The sequence below is a fragment of the Amphiura filiformis genome, chromosome 6 (genome assembly GCF_039555335.1).
Source record: "Amphiura filiformis chromosome 6, Afil_fr2py, whole genome shotgun sequence".
Taxonomy (NCBI): Eukaryota; Metazoa; Echinodermata; class Ophiuroidea; order Amphilepidida; family Amphiuridae; genus Amphiura; species Amphiura filiformis.
Genome location: NC_092633.1, coordinates 12,989,478 through 13,010,965, shown reverse-complemented (window position 1 = coordinate 13,010,965; position 21,488 = coordinate 12,989,478). Strand labels below are relative to the sequence as shown.

Here is a 21,488-nt window from a genome sequence, read left to right as displayed (position 1 = left end):
AATTTTCCTGCTTGCTACGATTTTTAGCAGGCCGGTGCAAGCATTTTACCTTTTGGAAATATTACCCCCTGGGAGGCTCATAATTATTGCACAGCCCTTCGCTCATTCTATTTTGTTGATGTAAAATGCATAATCTCCATCCCATGTCCATCATATCGTAACCTTTAATATTTAAATAGTGGGTGATGTTTCCAGAGTTGGACTCGGACCCCTTAAAATTCCCATTGGACCCCTTAAATTTGACTTTTGGAGGGCTGAATGAGTCCAACAAAAAACACTTGGACCCCTTAAATTTTGAAGCCAGCGCTACCCCTGGATCAAGGCATTAGCCAGAGGGGTGTCTTTAGGGTGTCCAAAATGGGCAAAAATACCTTATTCTATGAAATCAAGGTGTCCACTTCCTATTCACTTCATTTTAAAAATCTGAATTTTAGGGTGTCCAAATTGAAAACAGGGTGTCCAAATGACACCTGGACACCCCTCTGGCTAATGCCTTGCCCTGGATGGGGAATGGACGTTTGGACAGTATATTTTGTGGGACATGAGAGCACATCGGGCATATCGAATTGCATTCTGAATACGGTACGAAGAATGTCCTTCTGCTGATATCAAATAATTTAAGATTTTTTGAAATTTGCGATATAATACGCATTTTATGGCAAATGATTAAAAAATGATAATGGTGTGCAAATTCAAAGCTAGCTGCTAGAGTCTAGAGAGAGGTAAATTGTGCGACCATGTCTGTGTTTACAATGTATGCATATTTCATATGATCAATACATCCTCTGCATTTTCCATGCACAAATAGAGGCCGTCAGCCTTTCGCCATCTTGTGGGTACAAATGATCTGCGTGTTCATGCGTCGGACACTACGCGCAGGGCGCAGCTTGCCACGCAGCTCTTATCACGCATCAACGCGGTGCTTTTGCTGTTCACGCATGGAGATCGAACGACCATCATAGCGTGTATCCACAAGATGGCGGCATATGACGTCACGCTGACGGCCTGTAGCATACAATACATGCAGTGTTCGAAATAAGTACTTATCCTCTTGTCCTCTTGTCCAAAAATCACTGGGGACAACCATATTGAGCTATGTACTTATCCCCTGGACAATCACTATATTTTGCCTCCAAAAGTATGACACATTATGGGGACAACCAAAATGTATTGAGGACAAGCAGAATTTATGCTTTAGTTATCCTCGGGATAACCTCCAGATTTTCCTTATTTCGGACACTGAATACATGCATTTTATAAAAATAATAATTTAAAGGCCAGCAGTCAGACTTGACAAAATAAATGAAATTCAAATAGAGAAGACAGAGAGAGGAGAAACAGCAGAAACTAGCATCCTAATTAATTATTATACTGAAAGTATGGGATCCAAATTTCTCAGTGAAACTAGCAAAAGGTCAAGTCAACATGACTCGAGGGACGGCACCATCAATAAATGCCGGGGTCTCCCGTACGGTCATGGGTTGAATTATGCGTGCAATAATACTAGCTGTGCATGTTTTCAAGGGTATGCACGATCGTGCACTTGTACTTCCAGCCGTCGGGTTTACATTTTTTTCGACGATGATTACTTCCAAACAAGCCCTGATATGTTATTTAATTTGGTACTGCTACCATCGTACATATGTCACTGATCCAAACTGATACGATGTTATGTTTTGACCGGCCCCAAGTGTTTTTAAAGCTGTAAATTACGCTGACGATGTCGGTAAATTCTACACCCTGACACATTACACATACATGCATACAATGATAAATTGACCCCGACGACTTACCAAGGCAAACAAGTTGGTATGACAATCCTCTAAACTGGCCCCGTTCGCTGCCGAATTTGCGGCGGTCATGCTAAAAACATGACTTCTACTATATTCCACATTTGTCGTCGTATTCCGATTGGGTTAAAATTGTAAAATCCCGGTGAAATTGGGTTATTTTGTGTATTTTCTACTTGGCTTTTACATTGACCGTAATGGCGTACAGTGAACAGCAAAATACTAGGCGGTAATTACCCTCTTGATTGATTGGCCTAGCCACGTCACGTGATCATTGCTTATTCAAATACGTTGTTTCCTGACAGATTTTACCGTGTCTCGTACTGATGATTACCTTTAAAAAAACACATTTTCTGACCAAATCAAAATTCAGAATTTATTTTTCAGACGCAAAACATGTTCCTCAGATATTGTTCTTCACTTTGGTGACATTTATATCGCTTTACAGTAAGATTATAAAGGTAAAACAGAGGGGTATCCCCAAGTAGATTTCAGGACTTCTTTCCGGGCGGCGCAGACTGCCATGATTTTAAGGATTTTAAAAATGATGTGAATGAATATGATTTCCCCGGGATGATTTCCTGTTTTTCACCTGGATATTGAAGGATATATTTAAGAAAACTAAGAAATTGTACAATCGTGTTTAATTGCTTGCAAATTCATCACCAACCAGTGAGTGCTACATTATTAAAAATGGGTTCATTGGAACTTTTGCACTTTCAGTGAGAGAGCCGGCCCCGTGGCTGAGTGAGAGGATACAGTCATCATCTGATTGCTCTCAGCCGGGCTCTCAGCTGTCTAAAATAAATCTGGAATTTGAATTCACGAAATTAAACCTTAATTCTGTAGGTAGGACTATTACCGTTTTACAACTTCATTGAAAGCATTAATGGGGGGGGGGGTTCGGCTCAGGATCAGCCTCAATGCATGTGGCTGTGCAACCCTCAGAATTTATAATACAGTCCTCTCAGTCTCATCATGTGTGTGCATGGATCTTTAATTTTTTTTAGATGGCGCTATTGCACAATTGAATATGATGGTGGATGCGATATCGCGATTTTTGACGTCGCCATTGGATTAACACATAATCATGAAATCTTCACAAACAATTCTAAATTTGTTATGTGGTGTCAAAGCAAAATTATCTTACTCTAAAACCGTTGGGGTTCTGCAAAGTACCCCACTGCAAGTGTGTTAATTGTCCATTTATAATCGCTAACCGTGTATTGTGAATGGGGCTGTCAGCCCTGTATCTTCGCCAGCCTCGTACGTCCGTGTTGCGTGTCCTATGCCGCCTGAAGGGATTTTTTGGTGAAGTGGCTACCACTACCGTAAAATGGGGGTAACTTTGGGCACTTTTCAGAGTTTTTAAACCACTGCTTCCAAACAAAATCAATTATATTTGTAATTAATTCTTTTTTATGACATTAGGGTTCCCTTCTACACCTTAAAGTTGAAAAAGATTTTTAAATCATTTTGTAAGGGTGCCCTAGGGGTTAAAAATAGCCTGACCAAAGTTACCCCGCATATGGGGCAACTTTGGTCAGTGTATAGGCCTAATAATTTACATTCCATGAAGAAGAAAAAAATTTTAATTGATCTTCGCTGTAGGCCTATATGGGCAATTTATTGTTTTTTTGTGACATTTGACCCCTTGTAAAATTAATCAAGCACACATCCTTGCTCAAAAATATCGATTTTTATTTTTACTGAAAAAAATGTAAAAAAGTGCTCATTTTTGGTCAAAAATCCCGAGTTTTTCGTAAATTTCGAGGAAATTGAACATGGGCGACTATAATTTCTTCCAAATATATTTCTTAACAAATTGATACCAAATATGACTAAAAACAATATTGCTGTACGAAAATATGATCATTTAAAAAATATTTTTGACCGACCAAAGTTACCCCGCTGACCGAAGTTAGGGCCTACCCCATTTTACGGTACCAGCCCTTCAGTAGTTCAGCATATTTATAGCGCTACTGGGTCCGATCGGGGCACTCACTAAATCACGGAGAAATCACATTGACTCGCATTTTCAACTCCCTTTCATACATCAATGACCCCATGTACAAGCCTATAGGCCTATTTTTTGTTACTGACACCATGCACTATAGGCCTAAAGCGTTTTACCAGGTTTTACAATGCCCAGTGGTATACTAAAATCACACGTAAAAGACTAAGCCTGAAGTGCTGGTAACCTGATATATTGAAAATTGAATTTACCTATAACATAAAATTTTGTCTCTTTCAAACATTCATGCAAAAAGAACCCGAATTCCTTGTAAATGTGTCTAATTCCTTATTACTGACATTTTGTACAGCGTGATTTTGGTAGTCTACAGTGTTTTTATTAATTATAATCATATGATTATGTAATAAATTAATATCAAGTGAGAGATCCTATTTTTCTCATTAATATATTAGGAGCTCCAAATCGGTGTATTTCCGAAGATATGATCAAAAAACTGTTGAATTAGTCTCAAATACCACATTTGAGACTAATTCAACAGTTTTTTGATGATTTCTCTGGAATACTGATTTGAAACGCCTACTTTCAGTATGTTAATGTGAAAATATGAGCTTTCACCTGATACCAAAATCTGCATTTTGATGGGGTAAAGTGGGGGATGATGTTGTCAATCAGGTTACCCACCTTTAATAACAGTAAAATTGAACTTTTTATATTACCGGGAAGACCCAGTTTTATTCAGAGTTCAACGATCGAGTGCTTGATGTCCCGTGGTTGTCAGCTTATGTGTAGGCCTACAAACGTCGAGCGCGATGCTCCGTGCCAATTATAGTACAACAACATTTCACCTAAAATGTTTTATTAAAGACTATTTAAAAACTCCGTTTTGTAGTGTTTTGTCAAATACTTTGATGAACATCTTGTAAACAACTTGCACATTGAGTTGTTCGTGAGGATGTATTAGTCACGGTTCAAAGCTTTGAAGATTACCCAGCATGCCTAGCGTTTTGTCACAATGTGCCCTTTCAAATGGGTAACCACCTTGAAAATACATTGATTCTCAAAGTTATTTTTTGAAAGCATACCTTTAAATTGAAACCAAGGATGTTTTACTTCGTAACCAATGGTAACGAAAACGCAAGTCGATAGGCCATGGTTTTAAGCACAACTCATTGCGGGCTTTCAAAAAATTTATTTTACAAGAAAGAGCGCATGATGAACGCCCAATATCTTAACGACACTAAACCTGACTTAAAAAATAAAGTAATCAATAGATGGAAGTTTGTTCGGCGCATTTCGATACCTCATTCAGCACAATGCGACTTTCATTATGGGAGGGGGGGGCACCACCTAAGAGGGACCCCAAATTGCATTTATGCGCCCCTCCAAGCGATGAAAGTCATTGTCGCGATTGAATTTCAATACTTTTGTAAAACCAGAGAAGATGAGAAAACGTACAAAACTCATTAACAACAATAAATCAAGCAAGTTTTTTAAAGTATTATATGATTTGTAGAATGAACCTGTGCAAAACATCATTATTTGTCAATAATAATATTGACTTAGATAATGAAAAACCGTACAGAAAGTTAAACACAATCAGCAGGCACTTTTGTCGACAACAAGAAATAATATATGTGAAACATCGTGCTTACAACATCCGCTTATAATATATTATTATAAGCGGATGTTGTAAGCTAATGATGTTTCACATATATTAATTTCTTGTTGTCGACAAAAGTGCCTGCTGATTGTGTTTAACTTTCTGTATTATTGTGCATGATGTAATTCAGTGTAATATACAAAAATATGCGTGGTATATGATTAGGAAAACGGCATATGTTCTCAGCAACTGACTCCGTGGCGCAACGGTAGCGCGTCTTACTCCAGATCTGAAGGTTGCGTGTTCGAATCACGTCGGGGTCAATGGACTAATATTTTTGCCATAGTTTGTTGCACCTTAAACCTACATAAGATAATGTTAAATTGAAAATAGTTGATTTGTATTTTTAACAATCTGTTCGATTTTTTTTTTACCCGAAGAGGATCAAATTAATTTAGCATATTTATATGTCTCCGGCAAACTTACTTATCCGACGCAGTAAGCCTATATGGTTCTACCTCTTCTCCATTAACTGCTAACAAACATGGGAATGTGAAAACATTTTTTTTAAGTCGGTCGGTATAATGGGTCATAATTCTAAAAAGAAAATTATAATGACTATAATTGGGGTTTTTTTGCCATTTTCAGTCCCTGGGTGTTCAGTACAATTTCATGGTCACCCATTACGGTGTCTGATCTCCTTAAATTCCCCCCTTATTATTAATTCCCCGATTTTACTTACCCCCCTTCCACTTTTTGCAAAATACTTCCCCGTTTTAAAATAGTTATCCAATTTTGTTTTACATTTCCCATTTTTGCAAATAGTTCCCCTTTTTTGTAAATTTCCCTTTTATTTTTTACAAATAATAGTTTCTTTTTTTTAATTTCCCATTTTTACAAATACTTTTCCCCCCCCTTTTTTAAATAGTTACCCCTTTTCTTTTACCTTTAGTTCTTTCCCATTTTTGTAAATAGTTCCCCTTTTTTAACAAATAATTTTCCTTTTTTTTAAATTTCCTTTTTGAATTTCCCCCATTTTTGCCTCTAACATAATATTCATTCCCCCTCGTTGCCTGACCATTACTTAGAGTAATGGAGGTAGCTAGCTGCCCAGAGACCATTATCAACACAATAGCTCAAGATAACGGTCTCGGGCAGCGAGCTAAACAAAAGGAATACAATGGATAATCTGTGAATAGAAAAGGGCTAGACGTAGGCCTATACGTGGTTAGAGGCGTGATTCTATATAAAACACAGCATCATGTACTAAATGAATCCACGCACACCAAAAAGCGGGGAGAAAGTACAAATCGGGGAATCGAATTTGAAAAGGGAGAAAGTAAAAATGGGATAAACCATTCTTGAGTGTAAAAAGGGGGAAACTATTTACACTAAGGGGGTGAGTAAAAAGGGGAACTATTTACAAAAAGGGGGAAAGTAAAAAAGGGAACAACTATTTTCAAAAGGGGGAACTATTTGTAAAAAAAGGGGAAAATTTAAAAGGGGAATTATTAATAAAAAGGGGGAGCTATTTACAAAATGGGTGAAAGTAAAAGGGGGAAATATTGACAAAAGGGGAACTATTTGTAAAAAGGGGGAAATTTAAAACGGGGAATTATTTGTTAAAAAGGGGGATTTCAAAATGGGGGAACTATTTGTAAAAAGGGGAAATTTAAAACGGGGAATTATTTGTTAAAAAGGCGGAACTATTTACAAAATGGGTAAAAAATAAAAGGAGTAACTATTTACAAAAAAGGGGGAACTATTTGTAAAAAGGGGGAAATTAAAAAGGGGGAATTATTTGTAAAAAGGGGAAATATTTGCAAACAGGGGAATTGTAAAAAAAGGATAACTATTTTAAAAAGGGGAAGTATTTTGCAAAAGGTGGAGAGGGGGTAAGTAAAAATCGGGGAATTAATAATAAAAGGGGGAAATTGGCGGAGATCAGACACCGTAATGGGTGACCATGAAATTGTACTGAACACCCAGGGACTGAAAATGGCAAAATATAAAAAAATTATAGTCATTATAATTATCTTTTAGAATTATGACCCATTATACCGACCGACTTAAAAAAATGTTTTCACATTCCCATGTTTGTTAGCAATTGTCTTGAATCACTGAAATTTCAGTGAAGTAATTGGATTCTTTGCCCCTATAATATACATAACTTTTATTACCAGTGTGTAGTTATTTGTTGAGAAAAATGCAAAATTAGCCACAAAATTTATCAGGGGGTGTAGTACCACCTTAAGGTACCAGTAATTCACCCAAGTCTAAACAAAGACAGATATGTCAAAGAACCAGCAACCCGCTGCATCTTTGAGTTTGGCCTATTCGTTAAAAATAAAAACAGTGCTGAAGTTAAATTTCGGAAATGACTATACGTACTGAAATGACTTTCATCGCTTGGGGGCCGCAGAAATGCAATTTGGCGTCCCTCTTAGGTGGTGCCCCCCCCCCTAATGAAAGTCGCATTGTGTTGAATGAGGTATCGAAATGCGCCGAACAAACTTCCATCTATTGATTACTTTATTTTTTAAGTCAGGTTTTGTCTCGTTAAGATATTGGGCGTTCATCATGCGCTCTTTCTTGTAAAATAAATTTTTGAAAGCCCGCAATGAGTTGTGCTTAAAACCATGGCCTATCGACTTGCGTTTTTGTTACCATTGGTTACTAAGTAAAACATCCTTGGTTTCAATTTAAAGGTATGCTTTCAAAAATAACTTTGAGAATCAATGTATTTTCAAGGCGGTTACCCATTTGAAAGGGCACATTGTGACAAAACGCTAGGCATGCTGGGTAATCTTCAAAGCTTTGAACCTTGACTAATACATCCTCACGAACAACTCAATGTGCAAGTTGTTTACAAGATGTTCATCTCAAAAGTAAATGACAAAATACTACAAAATGGAGTTTTTAAATAGTTTTTAATGAAGTTTTTTAGGTGAAATGTTGTCGTACTATTGGCACGGAGCATCGCGCTCGACGTGTGTAGGCCTACACATAAGCTGACAACCACGGGACATCAAGCACTCGATCGGTGAACTCTGAATAAAACCGGGTTTCCCCGGTTTTAATATAAAAAGTTCAATTTTACTGTTATTAAAGGTGGGTAACCTGATTGACAACATCATCCCCCACTTTACCCCATCAAAATGCAGATTTTGGTATCAGGCGAAAGCTCATATTTAGGCGTTCAAAGTCGTTATATTTCCAGAGAAATCATCAAAAAACTGTCGAATTAGTCTCAAATATGGTATTTGACTAATTCAACAGTTTTTTGATCATATCTTCGGAAATACACCGATTTGGAGCTCCTAATTTCAATATGTTAATGAGAAAAATAGGATCTCTCACTTGATATCAATTTATTACATAATCATAATGATTATCATTAATAAAAAACACTATAGACTACCAAAATCACGCTGTACAAAATGTCAGTAATTCCATAAGGAATAAGTCACATTTACAAGGAACATTTACATGTTCGGGTTCTTTTTGCATGTTTGAAAGAGACAAAATGTTATGTTATAAGTTTTAAAGAATTCAATTTTCCAAATATATCAGGTCACCTTCCTTTAAAGCACTTCAGGCTTAGTCTTTTACGTGGTATTTTAATACACCACTGGGCATTATAATTATGCAAAAAGTAATCCGAGTAAAATTGAGGGCGTCGTTGTGAAGCAAATCACACATGGCTTGAACCAGTTTTTACAAACATAATTGGACGTTTTGACTGAGTAACTGGAAATCACTTTGTTGACAAAATTGTGTGGATGCTCTTAATAGGGATAACCATCAAAATTTCATGTTGCCCCTATTGCTACAAAAGATTGTTTTCTAGATAGAACTCATCAATAGAAGTATTTTGGTGGTTAAATGGTCAAAATCGGTCAAAAACTTTTCGAATTATGAATTTTCAAAGTTTCCCATTCTGACCGGTCATTGGAACGAAATAAAAAAACAAAATAAAAAAATATCAATTGTGAGCAGAATTGGCATAAGCATATATTTACCTTTATATATTTCTTTATTTTAACATATATGCAAACATGAAACAAGCATAGTGTGAAAGTATCGAAGGGGTTTCTTACGAAATGGCACTTTACTAGTCAATGGCATAAATTATTTTTTCAAACCGAGGCATTGAAATCATGCATTTGGCGAACATTTGCCAAAAATCATCCAAGATGGCCGATATGGCACAAAATCAAAGTCCAGGTAAACTTTTCTTTCACAACCAAAAATTTCGATGTTATTGGGTTTAATATGACCAATTAGTAGGTGTATGCAAATTAAATCTTAAGTGTCATTGAAGGTCATTGACTCATTCACAACAATAGAGGTTATCCACTTCACTCATCATGCTCATGTGTGACTTCTAACAAAAGGTGCTGGTTCCCGTAGTATTCCTCATTCAATTCAATACATGACCTCGGAGTTACCTGCATGACTTTCGCGGGCTATTTTGAAACAGTTATGGTTGCACATTCAGGTACTTCTTTTGAAAGTTCTAAACAAGGTATAGCCAGCAGCAAGTTGTAGATGGTATGGGCCTAAATATAAGAAAATGTTTAGGGTTGAAATCAGGTGAAAAATACATCAAATGAGCACGAAACTTCACATTTATGTTTAGAAAGGAGTCTTCTTAGCATGATTCGAAAGGAATATGTAAATTCCAAAGGAAGCTGGTGATTTAATTTGTAACTCGAGATCTACTTGTTCAATATTTTAACCTTTGTACAGAGGGTATGATAGACCCAGCAAACACACAACGTTTTCGATATCATTCGCAAATAGTTATAAAAGGTTGTCAGAAAACGTTTAAATGTCGGGTTATATAAAGGGTATATTAAGAGTATAAAACATTTTCATAACATTAAAAAAACATTTTGTGATAATCTACTGCTCAGCAAACAAAAATGTTTTACAGAAAACGTTTAAATGTCGGGTTATATAAAGGGTATAAAAACGTTTTAATAACATTCCAAAAACATTCTTGAAAACTTGATACAAAACATTCTAAACAGAATGTTATTTTAGCTGAAAAAATATTTTGCGAAAAATGTTTGCCCAAAATATTTTCAATAACGTTTTAAAAACGTTTTCATGACCTTTATATAACCCGACATTTAAATGTTATTAAAAGGTTTTGAAAAAAACACTTGAAGAACATTTCTGTGTTTGCTGGGTTCAAATATTTTAACATAATGTTATTTGAGTATTGACACAATATTTGGCCAAAATGTTTGCAAAAATAGTTTACAATAACATTTTTTGAAAACATTTAAAAATATTGTTGTAGTGTGTTTTCATACAAAACGTTTTAAAACGTTATCATGACCTGTATATAACCCGACATTTTAATGTTATTAAAACGTTTTTACCTAAACCAAAAGCCAAAATATAACTTATTTAAAACGTTTTTAAAACGTTTTTGTGTTTGCTGGGGAGGTATTACTGGCAACTCTGCCAAATTTCAGCTCAGTAGGCCACGTTTTTCACCTGAAATTATTGACATGAATATTTTGTGCCATTCTTGAGCAGTGCTGAACTCAGCCACTGGCAATTAAACGCACTGTGGCGATGGACCAATTTTGACTCGCACTTACAGGCAAATTAAATAAGTTATGTTGCTGTAATTTGCAAGATAGTTACAAAATATAATTGGCATTAACTTCCCCAATTTTTACAGAAAAATATTGAAAAATAAAAGAATGGGATCAATTTAGAAATGTCTGTGCAAGCCGTGCACAGTTGAGCTCCCTGCATGTCTATGGGAGTGTTCTAATCAAGTTGATGGTTCATTGGTCATCCCTACTCTTAAAGTGTGGCGGGCACCAAAATATGTTCGGGGAGGGGGTCCTCGAAATAACTATAGCTGAGACGAATATGTAGGTATATTGTGTCGGGTTTATAGGATGAGGTTTTGGCTTTACCGAAACTTGTGGACGTTTTAAGTCTGAGATAGGAGTGCATGCTTCAAAATTCAATATATCGAAATGAAAAAAGAAATGACGACATGAATAATTATTTCGATCCAATGATCAATACATCGGAGATCGAAATAATACCTAAGACATGCTTGCATTTTAGGAAACGAAAATGAATAATTGATTATTAGTGCACAGAATGTGTCCATGACGGCCCTATGTATGCAAACCAGCGTCATTCAAACTTTGAAGGGGAAAATAGCATTGGCAGATATTACCAAGGTAAGGATGCGTGATAAATTATTGTACCTATAGGCCTATTCTAATGTCATACTTTAAGGCATTGAATACAATTTTGTAGCGTTATATTTTGGTGTTCTTGATTTTTTATACAATTAAAGAAGGAACATTCGCCAAAAGGAAAATACAATATGGCGACGTCCCCAATAGGTTAACACGTTTTGAGCTTAATGGCGACTTTAACTGGTTTGACTTTTATTTGATAACTAATTTTGACTTCGACTGATTTAATTTAGTATTCGCACGAAGTATCATCATATTCTGATATAATATGAATAATAAACAAAAACAAACTTAAATAGAAACTGATGGTTTTATGACCTTTTCTAATATTTATCTATATCAATTCGATTGATCTTATGTTGCATTTTGCAGTATTGTCCATAATCATTGGAAACTGATGAGTACCAATCATTTTGATTCGGCTTGTATAACAGAAATGTATATTGCTGTATTTTTTGTATTTTTTGTGCGTACACAGGGTTAAAATGATGAAGAACAGATGATGATCCGTATGGCCGCGTTAAATGTAAGATGCCCATAAGTTGTTATAATGTTATGATGATGAGGATGAGGATGAGGATGAGGATAAGGATGATGATGATGATGATGATGATGATGATGATGATGATGATGATGATGATGATGATGATGATGATGATGACGATGATAACAATCTGAGATAATAATAATGATGGTCTTTCTGGAATGGCGGGTCATGATGTTGTTGGATGATGGTGATAACGATGACGATGATAATAATTATAACCATGATAATAATAAACTGAAATGATGCTGATGATGATGATGATGATGATGATGATGAAGATGTTGTTGCTGTTGTGTTGTTGTTGTGTTGTTGTTGGTGTTGTTGTTGTTGTTGTTGTTGTTGTTGTTGGATGAGCAGGAGGAGGATGTTAATGATGAAGATAATATTAATAATAATAATCTGAGATGATGATGTTAAGGTTGTGCTCATTTTTCTCCATTGCTGTTACAGAAGCCATATGCTCTGCTCCTTGCAACTGCGACTTATTCTTTGGTGTTATCCGTCATCTACATAACCTATGTATTTAATCATAGCGAAGTGGTTATCAATACTAATTCACCATTGGATAATGAATTATCTAAATGGGTAATATCACGTAATCTGTTCCAAGAATTTAAAGATGCTCTTGGTTTAGGGGAGTTGCTGCTACAGGATCAGGATCTGAAGGGGTGAACGACGGATACAGGGATATGACATATAAGGTTAGTATTATGGAAGAATGGCTATGAATAAAGCTGCGCACACAAAATTCGTAAATCTTAGGCATTTCGTAAAGAAACTGAAGTCCGATTTCTCGAAGCTTGGCTCCCTAGTGGTCAGGCTTCCTAAGCCAGTAGGCTAGACCCATACCGATGTGGATCCATTTTCTTGATTGATGTATGAGTTGAAATTGTAAGCACTAGTATAATAGGACTAATAAAAACTAACCATGCTTCGAGAAACCGTTCCGGGTTCTCCCAAATCAATTTTTTGGGGGGAGGGGTGCGGGTTTTGAAAAGGTGAACCTTTTTTTTTGTGAAAATTGACCCTTTTCCAAAACTTAAAAAATATCCTGAATTTGTTGGGTTTTTTTTTGCTCGCTAAATCGCATACTGGCATGATACATATCAATTTGTAAGCGCTCTTTAGCAAAGTCATGGTTCATTGAACTTACAACTGTATGACAAAACAGGCGAAAATAGTAATTTTTTGCACAAGATTTGCAATTTAAAAAGTGTTTTTATGGGCGCTTAAGGGAGAGTGTTAACTTTCATTTGATATATACAAAAATTCTGATTGGATGAAGGGAACACTTGAATTTTCGACAAAAACCAATCACAGAGGCCCATTTTTCAGCTATAAGCTCCACAGCTCTTACGATACTATGCACTCAACCGTGTAGTGTTATCAAAGACTGTGTGGAGACAATTCACTGCTTGCTGTTCTCTGCTTGGATTGGACGAAATGTGTGCTCAGGTGTATCGAGGTGGAAACTGCGTAGATGGTTTATAAGAGAATCGTTTTGTATAGAAACATTTCCATCTGTTTTTGGACTTGTTCTATACCGGTAATGTTGCAAATGAGGGGGGGGGGGGGTGCCATTGCAGACGGGCCCTCGATAATGTGTTTTGTGTATGTTGACACATGTCGAATCTTTTTCCATCAAACGTGCGACATTAGGAAACGAATTTGGAGAAAACCTTCTGTTAATAAAATACTATGCTGAGTCACCAGCCTGTGTGGCTCACGCTCCAGTAATTTCAGATGATTGAGCTCAGTAATACATCAAAGAATGTCTTCCGATTCATGAAAACAAATAGATAATCAGCTTATCGGATTAAAAGCTTAGAGGAAAGGTCTTGCTGCTCAGCGAGTGTTTGTAATTATCAGAAGGTTTTCTCCAAATTCATTCTCTAATGAGAATGAATACAGTGCAAAGCGTCAAACAATCACGCCGCAGTAGAACCGTTTCAAAAACGGGATTGGGCTAGTGAAATCCACATATGGAAGACATATTCCACACAGAGAGTCTGAATTTCAAGTGGGGTTACCTGATTGGGTGACTCAATTTGAAATCTAAACTGTTGGAGGTCTTATAGGCCTATAGGTGTTTATGGATTTCAACTGCAATAGCCTATTAACTCTTGGAAGTAGAAAACATTTTCCCATTACCCTGAGCTTCCCTGTATACAAGCTTAAATACGGTAAGCGATGTCTTCCAACCACCGGATGGAGAATGATTCCCTAACCCTAACCCTAACCCTAACCATTCCCTAACCCTAACCCTAACCCTAAATTCTCCATCCGGTGGTTGGGAGGCCGTGAAAACCAGCTTATACATAGTACATTCTGTTTCTTTTGTACAGCCACTTCAATTATCCTGTTCAAGATGTGCAGTAGTCTCAAGTTCTGGGCATCTTCTCAACACGAGCGCAGGTCCGGAGATCGACTCATACCCTTGCATATTCCGAATGAACAATGCACCAACGAAAGGCTTTGAAAAAGATGTTGGTGTACGAACTACAGTTCGATCGATGGGACATGTCAACTTAATCAAAGGTTTTGCGAATAGCAGCGAATATAGAGAAGAAATGTTTGCAGATAATAGGTAAACCGATACTAAGGGGGAAAATTTTCACTTGTTCTCGTCCGAATGACTGTCCCAAAACGTTCCGACTGAAAACCCTTTTTTTTTACATTCAGATCATAAATTCTTGAACAAAAAACGTTTACCTGTTTACCTTACCAACCCACCCACCCACTATAATACACTCTAAGAAATAAAGGTTCTAGATATAGAACCTTTTTGTCCTCTCAGGAAAACCCTCCTTCTTGAACCTCTAAAAAAGGTTCTTTAATTTTGGAGAACCCTTAAAGGTATGACATTTTGGGGCCATTTTTGATAGTTTTGGAACCATTTTAGTTCTTTAGAGAACCTCTAAGGGTTCTCCTGAGAGGACAACTTTAGAACCTTTTTAGAACCTTTATTTCTTAGAGTGTAGGCCTATGATAAATTGATCTATGGACAAGCAAACAATCGGGATCGCCGTCTATCATGGTGTAGACTATGCCATAGTCGAATTTTATTTAAAATATGTTATTATTAGTCATGATGAACCCATTTCATTGAACTCAAAATTATACTGATGTTTATTAAAATTAAAGTATTCAATAGTAAAATGGTCATAAAGAGTTAAAAATATCAGACGATTAGTGACAATAAAAGTAATTGAATGCAACATTATCTTGCATAATTATAACGGCTCACTTTAATACTGAACAATTCTGATTTTGGAATCTACCAGTTTATTGATAGCGAACCCCGAAAATGTCAGTAGTCCACTTGGGAAGCTAACAAACAGAGGGAGTAGGGTGACTGATCAGATGTGAAAATCTATCAATTGTCCACACATTAATTAAATTAGCGTTTTAAGCTTATATATAATATCCAGAGTATGCACATTGGGCAAGTGGACTACGGGGTAGTCTAATCATGGTGCTGATGGATAGCCTCAAATGTCAGAGCACCTTTAATTCCCGGCCCCCAACTCAACACAAACGTTGGTAACCTTGATTGGTAACCTTGAGAGTTACCAAATCTTTCAAAGACCCCCTTTACAATGATTTTTCATCAAATTGACCCCCCCCTTTTTTTCATGCAAAATCAAGGACAAAATTTGCCAAAACTGTGGTTTTCAATGACTAGAATTTCAAACACCCGTTTTCATGACACTCAATATTGACATACAATTACTGACATACAATTACTGGATTTTCCCAATTATACTCCCTTTTATCCAAATTTTGCGGACAGTGCGAATTAAATACCCCCTATTTTGCTAATTTCGCGGCCAAATTTGGCGGACAGTGTGAATGAAATACTCCCTATTTTGCCGATTTTTGCGGTCCTCGCTATACTGGTAAAAAAATATTACCCCTTTCCCGCGAGATTTGATAACTCTCACAGGCATAAAAATGTTCAGTTTTAAAACTGAATTCATTTTTTAGTCAAAATTTCCGTAACTTCATTTAATTTCAGCCTGTTTTTGGTAGTTTTTGCCCAATTTCACGCACGTTTTCAGTTTTTTTAGGAAAGTGCAGTCTCATGCCTGCTCTCATGGTTACCAACTTTTGTGTTGAGTTGGGGCCAATTTATTGCTCTGCGTCTTAAAAGACGCAGTGTAAATGCCCTATTCGGCGATACCGCCTCATCCCAAAATAAATATTCTTTTGTTTTATTTGTAATATACCGGGTGAGTTTTATTATGCCTATACTTATTCATTAATTTATCAAGAAATCGAATAGAATCAATATTAAATAACTCCATCATATTGCAGGACCCGAACCGACATCGTCCTTATCAACTGGATGAACATGATGAAAGTGGACGTGGAGTCAGACCAGGATTTCAGATATGCTTTACTCTTAGCCCATCTCTATCCACATGTACGGTTCTTTCATTTTACACCAGAGAAAACGAACCAAACACAGGAACTGTTTAAAAACGAAACAGGAATATACAGGTATGCGTTCACATTATCAGAAATTGTATTTTTAAATAAAAAATAGTCAGCCTCTTTGCCCGCCTCTTTACTTTTTTGATAAGCAGCTAGAACTGTTTAAATATTCATTCTAACAAGGACATGGTTTAATGAAGCAGGTCGCGCGTTCAATCCCAGGAAGTATATAGGATTGGTACCATTTCACCACGTTAAAAAAACCAATTTATATCTGTAGGTCCATAAAATGGACATAAGGAAAAGACACGCGGATATGAGAAGTAACTTTCTGTTTAATCGACAGTGGCGAAACAAACGAGCGCGTACAACCAGCGCCTGGAAAGACAACTTTGTGTTTATATTACTACATTTTCCGCATTGCGAATTAGTAGTAGCAGTATTGTTGTTGTTGTTGTTGTTGTTGTTGTTGCTGTTGTTATTATTATTATTAGTGTTATTATTATTATTATTATTATTATTATTATTATTATTATTATTATTATTATTATTATTATTATTATTATTATTATTATTATTATTATTATTATTATTATTATTATTATTATTCAGTTATGAAGCAAATACATGGCTGTCAACGGGTTGGTTTACCATGGTTGCAGCTATGGATATATGTGATGAGATAACAGTATTTGGAATGGCCTACGACGATTACTGCCAACAGAATGGAACGTAAGTTGAAATGATATGATTATGTAAAGTGTGATGTGCCCTGACTAATTTAATCTTACCTTTTAAGTTTTACATTTAATTTTAAAGCTATTTCATGAAAGATGGGAATGCCCTCTCATGTAATCAAATAACAAAGTCAGTCAGATCTATTTATGGCTTCGGAAATCCCAATATTACCCTATATGTTATATATCATTGTACTCAACATGTTAAAAAAACACTGTTTTTTAAATCTGTATGTGAAGTAGTGAGCTATCAATAAAATGGTAATTTTCTGGTGTTTAGTATAAAACAAAAATGTAAACGTGATTTCGGGGCAGAGTTTGCAAAGTATATGATTTGCAGAATGAACTTTTGCAAAACATCAAGGTGTTATTTTTCAATAATATATTGATCTAGATAATGAAAATCGATTTTTAGGTTGCTTCGACCAACAATATCTCGTCTACCCTTAATATGCAATTATAATGTAATCGTGTCATCTTAAACAGATATAAAAAGTTACTGTTGGATGTAAATGATGCAAGGAATAAAGCAATATAATTTAGATTTGTGAGGAATAAACAAAATTAATATCACCAAAATATCAATTCTCCGTATCTGTTGTGTGATTGCCCAGAACAAAGCAAGTTATCAATACAAAAAGATATGCTTATGGATGACCAGCATTTGACATATCATTTTTATTAACACATTATATTAACTGTGTTTATTATGTTATTCTTAACAGGGCAGAACAAAATATCCCGTACCACTACTACGAGCCAGACAAACTGAAAGAATGCCAGTACTACGATAAGAGTGAGACACGCCTTACAGGTGGACATCTATTTATCACTGAAAAGGCTGTCTTTGAGAATTGGGCAGTGCAAAAGAAGAAAATAAGCTTCAGGTATCCAGAATGGCCCCTGGCAAATCACACTAGTAACCTTGATACACCGTTCTTACACAAATTTTGGGCTTTTATTAAAGAAGGTGGTAATATGACCGAACTTCAAGTACGGAAAAAGAAAATCCCTCCGAAGAAGGTGCTACGAAAGCAAGCCCCTCCCAAGACGGAACTCATTGACAATGCCAAGAAGAAAGTCGTTATAATGACTTTACAGAAGGGAAACGAAAAAATAAAAGTGAACCAAGATGATTTGGTGGATATATTAGTGGAACTGCTACCAGATGTGAAATTAATACAAACGGATGAGTATGTAGAAAAAGGTGGTGATAAGAATAAACGAGACATGAAGAAAAGAGGCAAAAAATCATGACATAACGGCATGCAAGAGGACAACGAGTCAGATTATGGGCGATGTGAAAGTCTTAAATTGTACTGTTAGTTTTGAGAAAAATGTAAGCCTTTTTTTCCCCTGATGATTCCATTTAATGGGGTAAAGTATGGGGGAGGTGGAGAAGCCTATAATTTTACATGAATGAAAGGGGTTTTCCTGAAGCGTTTTCTGACCATTTCAAACCGGCTCATGGACGTAATATTTCACGAGTCTTGCAATGTGTTCCTTATCGTGTCCTTCCTGGGATTGTTGAAGGTGGCAAGTAAAGTATCGAAATCAAATCCACCTGTATAGACCTTGAATTTCTTCAAGAAAAGTTCGTATATGTCTTTTAAGTGTAAGCTGTGTAACAATACTTTTCGTGTGCAGTATAATGTAATTTATTTATATTTCTGTTGTGTCAATAAAATACAGTGATTAATGTTAACAACAAAACGTACGTATACCTCGGAGCTGCCGCACGAGTTGTCGTCGGTCACCGTGCTTATTTGTGTCGGATATATTGGCCCAACAAACCACTATATATATTCGTGTTTAATGCAAAACACAACCCAAGTTTAATGCTCCTTATATATTTGAATTAAGAAAATATACTCTACAGGCAATGGAAAAACTCTTCTACGGGCTCGACCGACTCATATTTTCCATTTTGGGGACTTTTTTCTTTTATATAATTTGCTGCATGCGTGTAATATTAACGGAATGCAGAAATTGCTGTATGTGTGTAAATTCAGCTGTTTTGGACAAAACACTTATTTATTTTGATTGGAAAAAGTTTTAGTTTTAAAGTCATTTGCTAGCAAAAAATGGTGATCATGAACGTAATGATGATGCATCTAATCATTCTGAGCGTCGTAAAGCTTGGTGAGCTATCTTCCGTTGATAGCATACTGTCGTAAAGCTTGGTGAGCTATCTTCCGTAGATATCATACTGTTGTAAAGCTTGGTGAGCTATCTTCTGTAGATATCATACTGTTGTAAAGCTTGGTGAACTATCTTCCGTAGATAGCATACTGTCGTAAAGCTTGGTGAGGTATCTTCTGTAGATAGCATACTGTCGTAAAGCTTGGTGAGCTATCTTCTGTAGATATCATACTGTTGTAGAGCTTGGTGAGCTATCTTCCGTAGATAGCATACTGTCGTAAAGCTTGGTGATGTATCTTCTGTAGATAGCATACTGTCGTAAAGCTTGGTGAGCTATCTTCTGTAGATAGCATACTGTTGTAAAGCTTGGTGAGCTATCTTCCGTAGAAAGTATACTGTTGTAAAGCTTGGTGAGCTATCTTCCGTAGATAGCATGCTGTTGTAAAGCTTGGTGAGCTATCTTCCGTAGATAGCATACTGTTGTAAAGCTTGGTGAGCTATCTTCCGTAGATAGCATGCTGTTGTAAAGCTTGGTGAGCTATCTTCCGTAGATAGCATGCTGTTGTAAAGCTTGGTGAGGTATCTTCTGTAGATAGCATACTGTCGTAAAGCTTGGTGAGCTATCTTCTGTAGATAGCATACTGTTGTAAAGCTTGGTGAGCTATCTTCCGTAGAAAGCATACTGTCGTAAAGCTTGGTGAGCTATCTTCCGTAGATAGCATACTGTTGTAAAGCTTGGTGAGCTATCTTCCGTAGATAGCATACTGTCGTAAAGCTTGGTGAGCTATCTTCCGTAGATAGCATACTGTTGTAAAGCTTGGTGAGCTATCTTCCGTAGATAGCATACTGTCGTAAAGCTTGGTGAGCTATCTTCCGTAGATAGCATACTGTTGTAAAGCTTGGTGAGCTATCTTCCGTAGATAGCATACTGTCGTAAAGCTTGGTGAGCTATCTTCCGTAGATAGCATACTGTTGTAAAGCTTGGTGAGCTATCTTCCGTAGATAGCATACTGTTGTAAAGCTTGGTGAGCTATCTTCCGTAGATATCATACTGTTGTAAAGCTTGGTGAGCTATCTTCCGTAGATAGCATACTGTTGTAAAGCTTGGTGAGCTATCTTCCGTAGATAGCATACTGTTGTAAAGCTTGGTTAGCTATATTCCATAGATAGCATACTGTTGTAAAGCTTGGTGAGCTATCTTCTGTAGAAAGTATACTGTTGTAAAGCTTGGTGAGCTATCTTCCGTAGATAGCATACTGTCGTAAAGCTTGGTGAGCTATCTTCCGTAGATAGGATACTGTTGTAAAGCTTGGTGAGCTATCTTCCGTAGAAAGTATACTGTCGTAAAGCTTGGTGAGCTATCTTCCGTAGATATCATACTGTTGTAAAGCTTGGTGAGCTATCTTCCGTAGATAGGATACTGTTGTAAAGCTTGGTGAGCTATCTTCCGTAGATAGGATACTGTCGTAAAGCTTGGTGAGCTATCTTCCGTAGATAGGATACTGTTGTAAAGCTTGGTGAGCTATCTTCCGTAGATATCATACTGTCGTAAAGCTTGGTGAGCTATCTTCCGTAGATAGGATACTGTTGTAAAGCTTGGTGAGCTATCTTCCGTAGATAGCATACTGTTGTAAAGCTTGGTGAGCTATCTTCCGTAGAAAGTATACTGTTGTAAAGCTTGGTGAGCTATCTTCCGTAGATAGCATACTGTCGTAAAGCTTGGTGAGCTATCTTCCGTAGATAGGATACTGTTGTAAAGCTTGGTGAGCTATCTTCCGTAGATATCATACTGTTGTAAAGCTTGGTGAGCTATCTTCCGTAGATAGCATACTGTTGTAAAGCTTGGTGAGCTATCTTCCGTAGATAGCATACTGTCGTAAAGCTTGGTGAGCTATCTTCCGTAGATATCATACTGTTGTAAAGCTTGGTGAGCTATCTTCCGTAGATAGCATACTGTCGTAAAGCTTAGTGAGCTATCTTCCGTAGATAGCATACTGTCGTAAAGCTTGGTGAGCTAT

At 36.6% G+C, this 21,488-nt stretch overlaps 2 protein-coding genes and 1 non-coding gene across 3 annotated transcripts in view; 2 read left to right on the top strand and 1 right to left on the bottom strand.

Moving 5' to 3' along the window:
- The window catches only part of LOC140154991 (mediator of RNA polymerase II transcription subunit 13-like), an 87,410-nt gene extending 85,411 nt beyond the window's left edge, over positions 1-1,999 (bottom strand). The window contains 1 exon segment of the mRNA XM_072177659.1: positions 1,794-1,999. Within this exon segment, the coding sequence (XP_072033760.1) occupies positions 1,794-1,862 (69 nt within the window). The 5' untranslated portion in view covers positions 1,863-1,999.
- Positions 2,000-5,616: 3,617 nt separating this feature from the next.
- On the top strand, positions 5,617-5,688 carry Trnaw-cca (transfer RNA tryptophan (anticodon CCA)). Its single transcript has one exon. It is a non-coding gene; the product is annotated as a tRNA-Trp (tRNA).
- A 6,395-nt stretch (positions 5,689-12,083) lies between these two features.
- Positions 12,084-19,490, top strand: LOC140154205 (alpha-N-acetyl-neuraminyl-2,3-beta-galactosyl-1,3-N-acetyl-galactosaminide alpha-2,6-sialyltransferase-like). Its single transcript, XM_072176807.1, has 6 exons — positions 12,084-12,133; positions 12,605-12,855; positions 14,500-14,741; positions 16,472-16,657; positions 17,204-17,323; positions 18,054-19,490. The coding sequence occupies exons 2-6, from the start codon at positions 12,844-12,846 to the stop codon at positions 18,583-18,585; spliced, it is 1,092 nt and encodes a 363-aa protein (XP_072032908.1). The 5' UTR covers positions 12,084-12,133; positions 12,605-12,843; the 3' UTR covers positions 18,586-19,490.
- Positions 19,491-21,488: the final 1,998 nt, after the last annotated feature.

Excerpts from the sequence above, each read along its gene's own strand:
- LOC140154205 (XM_072176807.1), top strand. Across the intron at positions 14,742-16,471 it reads GAAATGTTTGCAGATAATAG|GACCCGAACCGACATCGTCC; the intron begins GTAAACCGATAC and ends ATCATATTGCAG. Across the intron at positions 16,658-17,203 it reads AACGAAACAGGAATATACAG|TTATGAAGCAAATACATGGC; the intron begins GTATGCGTTCAC and ends ATTATTATTCAG.